The 12,196-nt window shown below is 38.5% G+C and overlaps 2 protein-coding genes across 2 annotated transcripts; one reads left to right on the forward strand and one right to left on the reverse strand.

The window, feature by feature from the left end:
- The first annotated feature begins 657 nt into the window (after positions 1-657).
- LOC101405387 (olfactory receptor 10K1-like) lies at positions 658-1,598 on the forward strand. The gene is given in 2 exon segments (XM_014797034.2): positions 658-961; positions 964-1,598. Coding segments are annotated over 2 exon segments (939 nt in total).
- A 5,814-nt stretch (positions 1,599-7,412) lies between these two features.
- Positions 7,413-8,354, reverse strand: LOC106799978 (olfactory receptor 10R2-like). The gene has a single exon (XM_014797013.2). The coding sequence runs from the start codon at positions 8,352-8,354 to the stop codon at positions 7,413-7,415; it is 942 nt and encodes a 313-aa protein (XP_014652499.1).
- Between the last annotated feature and the right edge of the window lie 3,842 nt (positions 8,355-12,196).

Below are 12,196 nucleotides of genomic sequence, written 5' to 3' on the forward strand. Positions count from 1 at the left end.
TTGATCTATTGTTAGTCTGTCAGAAATAATACTAAAGACTTTTATTTTTCCTTCTTGTTTTGGGTGTTGACATAAGATTGTTCCAATGAACAATTGACATAAGGTATATGATGTGCTTACCACACCTCTTAGCATATAATAAGTCATCAGTAAACACAAATCCACTCACACTTTTGCTCAGAGATCATCTAATTCTTCCTCTCCCTCCCCATTTTATGGTTGGATAAACTGAGGTTCACATGTTTGTGTCTGAACACTACTCATTCTTTCATTCTGCATTCTGATCAAGTTCAGATAGCTGAAGTTAACCATATTTTTCACTTTTGGAGAACTAGTTTCCCTGGGCTAGTAGTGAGCAAGAAAAAACTTTATGAGTAAAATATAAAGGAAAATGATTAGACAATTCCTTTATCCATAGCTGGAGAGATGACATGTCCTAGTCTTCGAGAAAGCGTCCTAAGTGATTGTCAGTTATTCTGTTGCATGTTTAGCCTTAATTCTTATTTTAGCTGACGTTTTTGAGAGGGAGTTCCTCCAAACATCTAGAAATGCCTGCCACCTGCACACTTTGTCCTGAGTTTCCCACATGTTTCTACTCTCCTCCCTGGATCCTGGTCTCTGTCTCTGTCCCTGCCCCTCTACATAGGAGGGATCTCCATGGAGCGAGTCAACGAGACCTTGCTGAAAGAGTGGGTCTTCCTTGGATTCTCATCTCTGGCCAGGCTGCAGCTGCTGCTCTTCATGGTCTTTCTGCTTCTCTACCTGTTCACTCTGGGCACCAATGCCATCATCATTTCCACCATTGTCCTGGACAGAGCACTCCATACCCCCATGTACTTCTTCCTTGCTGTCCTCTCCTGCTTTGAGATTTGCTACACCTTCGTCTTTGTACCCAAGATGTTGGCTGATCTGCTGGCCCCGAAAAAGACCATCTCCTTCCTGGGCTGTGCCATCCAGAAGTTTTCTTCTTCTTCCTTGGCTGCTCTCACTCCTCCCTGCAGGCAGCCATGGGTTATGATCGCTACACGGCCATCTGTAACACTCTGCACTACACATTGCTCATGGGACATGGGGTATGTTTGGGAGTAGTGGCTGCTGCATGTGCCTGTGGCTTTACTGTCTCATTGGTCACTACCTTCCTAGTATTTAACCTGCCCTTCCACTCCTCCAATCAGCTCCATCACTTCTTCTGTGACACCTCTCCTGTCCTCAAGTTGGCATCCCATCACTCTCACCTCAATCAGTTGGTCCTATTCATACTTGCCATGTTTGCCTTGGTTATTCCACTTGTACTTATCCTGGTCTCCTACATCTGCATCATCTCTGCCATTCTAAAAATTCCGTCCACTGTTGGAAGATACAAGACCTTTTCTACCTGTGCCTCCCATCTCATTGTGATCACTGTTCATTATGGTTGTGTCTCTTTCATCTACTTAAGGCCCAAGTCCAATTATTCTCCAAGTCCAGACATCCTAATATCTGTGTCTTATACCATCCTCACTCCACTGTTCGATCCAGTGATTTACAGTATGAGAAATAAGGAATTCAATTCAGCCCTTCAAAGAGTAATGGGTCAGACTTCATATCCTATTAATTAAAGAGTCAAGTTTTAACCATTTGGTTAATTGTATATCTTTTAGGTAAAATGTGTACTTTCACACATTTTTCTCCTTTAAGTGTAGAACACACTGTATCATAAGCACATTTTACATAGGAGGAGAATGAGGCTCAAAGAAGTTAAGACATTCTGGCTTTTACCATCAATGATACTCTAAGAAGGCTATGCAGATGTGGGAAAGGATTACTCATTTTTAGAACAAATTTCATCATATTTCACTGCTCTAAAGATTGATTGTTCAAAAACAAATAAGTCAATGGATGAGATCAAAGATGCATCCAAGCTGTTTAGTTACAAGGAAGAGAAGAAGAAAATCTGCATATCTATCCGTACTCCTTCTACTACCAGTGTTCCCTTTCCTGAAGTTGACAGGCAACCTTGGACCTTCATTCTACTGCAAAGTTTAGTGGCCTTTTTGGTCCCTGATTTACCCTCCTCAATCTACCTATTAAAATGTCTTTACTTGAAATTGTTCAGTTCTTCCTTTGTTTGAAGTTGGAACCTCATTATGGAGTCTCCTTCCTATACATATCCTATATATACATATGTCCTTCCCATACTATCCTGCTTTAGCTCTCATATTCATTCCCTGAAAGTAATACCTATTTATTCTCTTCAAGGCAGCTACTAACATTGACTAATTGCTGAAGTATCTCACGTAATCTAAGCAAAGATATTTAGTTAATCTTAATAGGATGGAGTGTTAAAGTTCACTAAAGGCCAGAAAATCCATGGAAAAATCCTTCAGTGACTCCCTTTGCTATACAGGATGAAACCAAGTGACCTCTGTTAGCAAGAATTTATTATCTAGTTTCTGTTTCCCTCTCTGGCATTATTATTTTAACATTATTCTTATCTATTTCTCATGTGAGCCTAATTAGTCACTCTGAAGCTAATCAATTATTTACTGGTCTTCAAACAGACAAGATTCTGTATTCTTCCATGTTTTCTCGTGGGCTGCTGCTTCTCTTTGGAATAGCTGCTCTCCTTTATTTAATTTTCATACTCTATCTCATATTTAGGGACAACCTCTGATACTCTCTCACTTTCTCTCTAAAGCCTTCTTGTCTCCCTGTCACACTCTGCTGTTGATATTAGGCTCTGCCTTCTTTGTGTTCTCATAGCGCCCTGCATTTATTTTTATTATATCTCTTATTACTTCAACAAATATTTATTTATTGCTTAATACATATAAGATGCTCCTTTAGCTACTGCAAATTGATGATGAACAAAATATATGTGGTCTCTGTCCTCATAGTTCTATGGTTTGGTTTGGGAGAGACCCAGTAAAGAAATAAATTCAGCGAAACATAATTTACCACAAGTTGACAACTATTCTCTGAAGGAAAAGTACATGCAGGAGCTAGAAGAAATGATGCTAGAATAAACCTAATTTATGTTGAATGCTGTGAATCTGGACTCCCTGGAGAATTAACATGTAATCTATAAACTGAAGGCTAAGTAGGAATTACTATATAAGGGGAATTATTTGGGGAGATCCTTTTAGACAGAAGGAACAACATGTGCAATAGCCCTGAAGCAAGAAAGAGCTGGATGAGTTGGAGGCAAGCAAAGGCCACATAATTGTTTATTGTCTCTCCTTAGAATGAATTTGAAATTCCTGAAGGCACAGATTTCATAATAAATACAACCTTGTCAGTCCTGTTCCTTCTATAGTGCCTGGAATAAAAAGGATGTTGTATCATGAATAGCCTTGGGTATTCTGCCGTTTCTGCCCCAAAGCTTGCTTAACCATCATCATCTCCTGCCTTAGGGAATGGCAACTCTATGCTCTCAGGTAGCCAGGTCATGCACCTGAAAGTGACTTTTGCCTTTCTTTTTTTTTCTTTCTTACAACACACATTGAATCAGCCAGTAAGTCCTATAGATTCTACTGGCTTACAGGTTTTTCGGTCATATCCCTGCTCCATTTCTACAGTCTCATTCTATCTCATTCCTATCACTGCAAGAACTTCAAAACAGCAGTAAGCAGGATAGCTGAAATTAACACAGATCTCTTATTATTCTTAGTCTGGTTCTCCGCCCGCCTTGTCATGCTGTCACCCCTTGATCTCGGTCTCCCTTGAAACACAGTTCTCTAAATGTGGTGTAGGGTCAGTGTTGCAAAGGCTTTCTGGACAACATTTTATAAGGTGACTCTAGTGTCAATCCTAGGGACCGGTGCTGGCTTGGAGGCTTCATTGGTGTGACCAGAATGTCATTGCCTAGGATTCTCATGTGTAGAATGGACCTTGGTTTTCTCCTCTATTCTTTCACTGAAACTATTCTGAGATCTAAAGGAATTTTTCCTTCAGGAGAAGGGTGCGAAGACAAAGCCAGCAAGACTCCCAATTCCTATTTTATTTTCATGGCAGTAACTTAGCTTAGCTCTGTTCAACGGCTGCAGTCTCCTTGACCAAACCTGTTCAGTCATTTCACCAAACTGTGCCTTTGTTCACCAAAGGAGGAAGTCAAGTTGCATGAAAGCATCTGCATAAATCCAATCTTAATACTAATAACATCACTCAAAGAATAAACTGCACATTTGGATTCCTGTAAAGGAAGACTCACAAAAATTTCTATTTCAAACAATATGGAACTGAAAATCTAATTTGTTGTCCTATCCTGACAGCAGTATGTGCTTGGGCAAGTGGTCTACCCTGTCTGAATCACTCTCCATCGCTGTAATAATAACTTACATCTTTATATTGTCTTATGTTTCACAAACTTTTTTAGTGTGTGTGTGATGATGATTAGCCCTGAGCTATCATCTGCTGCCAATCCCCCTCTTTTTGCTGAGGAAGATTGGCCTTGGGCTAACATCCATGCCCATCTGCCTCTACTTTACATGTGACACCGCCACAGCATGGCTTGTTAAGCCGTGCATAGGTCCACGCTGGGTATCTGAACCTGTGATCCCTGGGCCACCTAAGTGGAGCACGCGAACTTAACCACTACGCCTCGGGGCCGGCCCCCACAAACATTTTTAACAGAATATTTTGTTTAAAATTCACAACACTTCCCTAAAGTAGTTATTATCTGTTTCATTTTTCAGATGAAGTAATTACAAACCGGGGAAATTGTTTCTTGTACAAGTCACATAAATACAAAGGATAGAACTGTGACTCAAACCATGGACTGACCTGGTTCTATATCCTTTGCCTTAAACTAGCTTGCCATCCCTCACCAGGCCGTCTGGCTATCTGGCTCAACTCTCTAAGAAGACAGTTCTAATAAGTGTTGTGAGGGGTTATGAGAAAGCCCAAATTAAATTCACCAGTTTCTGCCCTCAAATTTTCTGCTCTCTTCATGCTGTATCTTGGTGAATGTTAACGCCATTCACCCAGGCATCCAAGCCACGCACATGGACGTCATCTTCACATTTCTTTTCCCTCACACCACACATTAAATCAGTCACTAAGTCCTAGAGATTCTACTGGCCTACAGTTCTTCAATTACATTCCTTCTCCATTTCCACAGAAATAACCATTCTGTTTCCTTTAGATCGCTGCAAGAATTTCAAGTCTGATTGTCCCCAATCCATTGCTCACATTGCTGTCAGGCATGTCTCGAGTTGTTGTGAGGATTAAATTATATAAAATATGTTCGACACTTAGGACAGTGTCTGCCATTCACTAGACACTATTTAAATGTTGATGCTCATCATCAATGTCATCATCATCATCTTTCTAAATGAAAATTTCATCAGATAATGTCCCAGCTTATAAATCCTCCAATAGCTGCTAACAGATGTGAAGGTAGATTTTAACTCCTTAACCAAAGAACTTGCTGTTCCACATGGTGTTCTGTTTCATGCCTCCTCACATTTACATACATTATTCCATATTTTCCTGAAATTTATTCTTTCTCACTTTTTATCTACCCACTACTCAGATTTCAAAAATGCACACAAAGATGATGTTGCATACTTAAATCATTTAATAACAAAATTAAGATCACATCCATAATATGCATGCTATTTTAATCTAAATGAAAATACTTCACCAGGAATAGTTTGGGAGAAGCCAATAAGAAAACTCAATAAATTCTAAAAACAGAAATTACACCAATCACATTTACTCACTAACACACACACAAAAAAACTATAAATAAGTAAAATGAGTTATTTAAATATCAGCAAGGAAATATCTATAATAAATATTTCATTCTTAAAAGATATGTCATCTATAAATGACAGTTGAAAACCTGTTAGGAAAAAAAAAGAACAGAACAAAATTGGAGATGGGCAGTGCTGTACTTAAAGAGATATGTAGTGCCAAAAATGCCTTAACTACTTAACTAGTAAGAATGGAAATAATATAAAAGAATGTAATACAAAAACTGAAAAATGGGAGACAAAATAAGAATAGAGGTAGTAATTTAAAAATCAGAGAGCATTATTGATGATTTTATGCACTTTAATTTGAAAATGTAAATAAAATTAACGAGGAAGAAAACAGTTACATTTTACCCTGGAAATGGAGGTCACACATGAAATATGAACTTCAGTTTTGTTCATTATGCTTTAGAACGGACATTGATAAGCTGTAGCATATCCAGGAAACTGCACATGAGAAGATGAGGTGTCTGAAATTCAGGTCACACAAGTAACAAGAAATGTTCAAATTATCATCATAACTGCCTTAAACATCTGTGAACCAAGATTAGACTTATAGTGTGACACAAGAGGCAGAAAGTGGGAAAATCACAGAGAGCCGAATATCAGCTAAAATGAGGGGAAATAATAATGAGAGTCGAAAATAACAAGAATGTACATTTTGTGAAGTCACTGATATCCAGTCGGTGCAGTCTGATTCCTCTTGGAACCACGGATGAAGGAATTTCCGTACGGGTGAGGTACGACGAGATGACCACCAAAGTCATCCTGTCTCTAAAATTTTATAGTCTGACGATAAATTGAAACTGGGTGGCTCCCTCTTCTTAATAAACTTAGTGTGGAAGGCCATGCAGACATCTTCAGCCTGACATGGACCTGGATGTTTATTATTATCTATTCATTTACATAGCATATCATCTATGTTACGTAATGTGTAGTTCAAAGCAGGGGTCAGAATTGGCATCCCATAATATTATTTTGGGAGAATCAAAGAAGTAAAAGCTCCTTGGAGAAAGGTGCAACGTCTTGATTAATATAATAAGAGTCTTACGTTATGTGGTTTTATATTTTATTATACTTTTTTTCATATGATGCATTACAAACAAAAACAACCCTGTGAAGAAAAAAAAGGAAATTTATATTATCCATATTTTCTGAATTTTAAAATTTAGATTCAGAGAACAATAATAGCTTTGTTAAAGTCATGACCTAACCAATGTCAAGCTTAAATCTTATAATTACTGGTACGGTAACATTTTCCCCTTTATGTCGTACTCCTAGATCTAAGCAACATTCAGGCCAGAGCACTTCGTCGCAAGCTGGACATGACATTCAATAAAGAGTATAATTGGACATTTTGGGCAAACAGCTAAACACAGGGAAAGAGGTAATGGTTAAGACCATTTTCAGAATGATAAATCTGGAGAAAGGAGAGGAGGAGAAGAGTTATTCTTTAGTGACAGATGTTTTGCTATCACTCTTAATCTTTACAACAACCCTGAGATGAATATATTAGTATGCATCCCTTAAGTAAGAGAACATTAAGGTCCAACAGTGTCAAACAACTCATCCAGGTCCACACAATTGTATGGATAAATAGACTAGAAATTTTTATGAGTTAAACAGTAAGTGACACATTTGGCCTAAATGGGTGTGTACTGTTGAAAAATGCTCCAATTATAAAGTCTTAAGAGGGAACCCAGTCTTCCCAATCATTTTCTGAATGGCCAGCTGTACGTCTTTGTTTCTGAGGCTGTATACCACAGGGTTCAACAGTGGGGTGATGATGGTATAGGTCACTGTCACCAACCTGTCTTTGTCTGATGTATATTTGGCTGAGGGTCGCAGGTAGACAAAGGAAGCACAGCCATAATGGACAATGACCACAATGAGATGGGAGGCACAGGTGGAGAAGGCTTTTTGCTTGCCTTCAGCTGATGGAATCTTCAGGATGGTATGGACAATAAAGCCGTAAGAGATGCAGATGAAGATCAAGGGTACAATAAGCACTAAGACCCCAAAAATGAAGATGACCAGTTCATTGATGTAGGTTTCAGCACAAGCGAGACGGATGACTGGTGAAATATCACAAAAGTAGTGGTTGATCTTGTTGGATCCACAGAAAGGGAGGCTAAACACCAAAGTTGTTCCTTCCAGAGATAATAGGAAGCCACTAACAATACAGGTTGCTGCCAGTTGTCCACATGCCTTCCAACTCATAAGAATGGGGTAGTGCAAAGGCCAGCAGATGGCAGCATAACGATCATAACCCATCACTCCCAGAAGCAGGCAATTAGTGATAGCAAAACCAAGGAAGAAGAACATCTGGGTGGCACAACTCATGAAGGAGAGTGTCCTGAGTGCAGAGAGCAGGTTGATAAGCATCTTGGGCAGGATAACAATTGTGTAGAAGATCTCAGAGGTAGAGAGGACACACAAAAAGAAGTACATGGGTGTGTGGAGGCTGCGATCCAAGCGGATGACTGAGATGATGGTGATGTTTCCACTCAGGATGATCAAGTAGAGGCAGAGAAAGACCACAAAGAGGACAAGCTGCAATTCCCCAAGGCTGGAGAAACCTAGCAAGAGGAACTCAGTAACACAGGAGGAATTGGCCATGGAGAACTGATTCTGTGGAATAAAGCCCATATGATCAGGTCCAAAAACTTTTGGAGTTGAGAAATTAGGGAAACTTACCCTTCATAAAGTAGCTAGCACCACTCTGGTATGAATGAGAAACAACAAGCATGGGAGAGAAAAAAGGATTATACATTAACCAAGAATTATCCTAAATTAATATGCACACATAGTTCTATTTTTCTGCCAATGATTTTAGCATTGAATTTGAGGACAGGGGTCTACATGAAGTGCACACAAATTTGCTCAAATAAAGCCTACCCTTCAGGCCCCCTCCTTGCAGACTTATGTAGTTTGCAGTAATTTTTGGCAGTCTAATCCTCCAAAAATCTTTGCTTCTATTAATTATGATTTTAAGTGGTCATAGTTTCATCCATATTGCTGATACATATATTCTGTAAGCAAAGGCACTAATGTCTGATGATCCACCTCCCACCTGCTTTTAGTACATTCCTCATTTAGAGAAGCATCCATTGATCTGTCTTTGTGTTGCTTGCCTTTAAAGAACACAGTTCCCTTTCATTACTAATCATATACCCCATTTCCATGCAGTCATTCATTAAAATTAATTTGGTTTAGAACTACTGCTACTGTCTTAGAACTAGTTTTATGATTTCTCTACAAACTCTTATAGGAAAGAAGGCCTGATTTCCCCTTGCAGAAAACACATGGCTAGAATAATTCATCTTTGCTTCAGCATTCACTGGTTGCCCAATTGGTGACATGTCTTACCCTTGATATAACCGACTTGAACACCCAATAGACAGTTGTTTGTAGGTTCTGTCTCTGAATTCCTTAACAGGGAGGCTCAGATACTTTTCCTAAGGCCTTTGGCCCAGTTATTATTATCGCTACTAGATTATATATACTTTAATCCAACCATTCTTATCCTCTTCCACCTCCTGTCAAAATCTTTTCTCTCACTCGGATTCTGGTGCTCAACAAAGGTTTCAAAATATTGTTACTAATCCAAGCTGTAAATTTCTGAGACATGTTTAAGCGTGTGTTTTTTCTCATCCTCCATATCCAATCTATCTTTGTTCTGCAATAGTTCTAGGATCCAATTCTTCCTTTCTGCAAGAAATTAGTTCTTGCCTAGACTATTACAAGAGTATTACAAGCAGTCTCCCTGGATTCTATTTCTTCCCACTATAAGCCATCCTCCACAATTGCAGGACACTGGTGTTTCTATAAGACAAATTCTTTCATATTAACAAAATAACTGACCCTCAATTACCTATAAAGTTGAAGCAATATTTTAGATCTTTCATACTTTTCTGTTGATTTGCAAACTGACCTGGTACACCTAGGGCAGGTAGAGACCAGAGAGAAGGAAGACCACTTTTGATTGGTAGATGGCAGTTTTATTATTTACTTTCTATTATTCCTTTATGTATTTATTTATTTATTTTTGGTGAGGAAGATTAGCTCCTAGCTAACTTCCATTGCCAATCCTCCTCTTTTTGATGAGGAAGATTGTCCCTGAGCCAATATCTCTGCCCCTCTTCCTCCACTTTATGTGGGACATCTGCCACAGCACGGCCTGGTAAGCAGTGCATAGGTCCACGCCCAGGATCCGAACCCGCGAACCCCTGCTAGGCAAAGCGGAGCGCACGGACTTAACCATTATGCCACTAGGCGGCCCTGGTAGATGGCAGTTTTAACAAGCAAGGGAACTTACATATAATGTTTGACTTGGATGCCTGCAAGATGAGTAGATCTCCACACCCACAAGCCAGAATCTTAGAAGTTTATATAAAGGCCTTAATGTGGTTCAGTTATGTATGTCGTCCAGATGGTCGCAACAACACCCTACTCTCTCAAGGCTGTGTACTTGGAACAGCTCCCACTGTGGGAACCGCAGGCAGAAAACACATTCCAAGGACAGGGATGGAGGCAAGGAGCCTCCAGTTGCCTGGGTCCAGCACAGACGTCAACAAATAGTCACATCCTCTGGTGACCTCCTCCAACATTTTCCCAAATATATTTTTCCACTCATAACTGCCATTATATATTCCTTCACATGCACTTTAGCATTAAGATATTTTGAACAATGATGTGATTTTTCATAGTACCACTTAAATCTGTAAATAGTTCATGCTTTATATCTGTTGTTGCTTTTCTTCTTTTAATTTTGCAACCTTCTTTAAATTCTCACTTTAAAAAACATATATTCATTGAATCCTTTCCACAACTTCCTAATTGTGCTTTATCAATTTCTCTGGATTCCCTGAGCAATCACTAGAATTCTTACTTGCTTTGACACTAGAATTGTAAATTTGTCTTTGACACCACAAATTATATCTTACTAGAGATCGGAAACTGCATCTCAATACGGTCAGTGGTATCTAATATATAGCCAGTGATTGAAAACTTGTGGAACACTAAATAAGCAATGATGTCAGTTTCTCTTCTAAATTATTTCAAACTCCCAAGTATTAAGCATCTGCTTCCATATTTTGCATTGAAAAATCTCTGTGACATCATTCTCTAAATACAGAGACAAAAGATCCACTAATAATTGCTGCTATCTCATTTTCATTTTTGATTATCAACTGCTCTCCTCCATTACCCCTTTAGCTAAACTTTTTAATTTTTAAACTCTTTACTGTTGGTCTTGAAGTCCTATGCAAACAACAAAATGTATATTATGTTTTCCCTTTTGCTTAGACAAAAGTTTAACAAAATTTTAAAATGGGACTAGAATCAAGAGCTTGAACTCTTATTTTGGCATCTTGGAATTGTCTTACCTGTAAATGTTATAAATAAGACATACACACCATGCATTAGACTAGAACAAAGGCCCCACTAGCGTTCTTCCTGAGATAGCATCTTTACCTTTCCAATATCCTGGTCTCCTTTCTTTGTGTAGTTTCTCTCTTATAGGATCATCTCAAGAAAGAATAGGAACTAGCTATCCAAAAAATGTTGGAGTTCCTGAAAGGAAAGAAAGGCCACATTACTCAAAGGCTATTCCATGACAACCTCCCACCCCCCACCACACCATAATGTGCCATCTACTTTTTCAAGCTCATCCGTGGAACCATGCGGGAACTGATTTGAAAATAAAACTCACTATGGAAAACTTTACTCCACTTAACCCCATCTAGGATATAAAATATTTGGTAAAGGGAAGATAGTGTCCTGAGCTTGGAAAAGAGGTTATTACAGGTTCAGAGTAAAGCTTTGGAAAAATAAAAAAGAGGGAAAAAAAAAAAAGGACAAATTGGGGAATTAAATTAACTTCTTAACAAACGAAAATAGTGAATTGATTTTTCATTATCTTGCTCAATAACTCTTCATCTCCTATAGGGTAAAGCCAGTTTCCCTAAGCTGGTTAATAACACAGCTAATTCTCATCCCCATCAACATTTACAACCTCATATTCTAAAACTTCTTCAGACAGGAATTGCGATGAAATACTCTATATGCCTTTGTGTTCCAAGACTCTATGCTTGAGAGAGATCTCAGCCTCCAATATATTACCTTCTTTTGCGGCCCACTCATTCTTTACATTTTTTAGAGTCACCAAGTAAACTTTCTCTAATCTGTCTAGGGAGAGTATGCTGTTCCTGGTATATTTAAAGCTTAGTGCATTTAAAGCTTGTTTTGTGTGTCTTTATTAAAATACTCAAAGTTATATAAAAAATTATTTTTACTGCTTCTCTGCCCAATAGACTTGAGTGTCTCAAAGATAAAGACCATATCTTATTCCCTCTGTATTCTCAAAACTTAACCCAGTATTTAAATAAATGAGATAAAAGCAATTCATGAATAAATAAATGAAGTAGTCCATTAACAAGTTAATAATGATTCCAATTAGT

Source organism: Ceratotherium simum, chromosome 2 (genome assembly GCF_057802395.1).
Source record: "Ceratotherium simum simum isolate JZ-2026a chromosome 2, ASM5780239v1, whole genome shotgun sequence".
In the NCBI taxonomy this organism is placed as follows: Eukaryota; Metazoa; Chordata; class Mammalia; order Perissodactyla; family Rhinocerotidae; genus Ceratotherium; species Ceratotherium simum.

Coding starts and splice junctions, on each gene's coding strand:
- LOC106799978 (XM_014797013.2), bottom strand. CDS start 8,354: ATGGCCAATTCCTCCTGTGTTACTGAGTTCCTCTTGCTAGGTTTCTCC.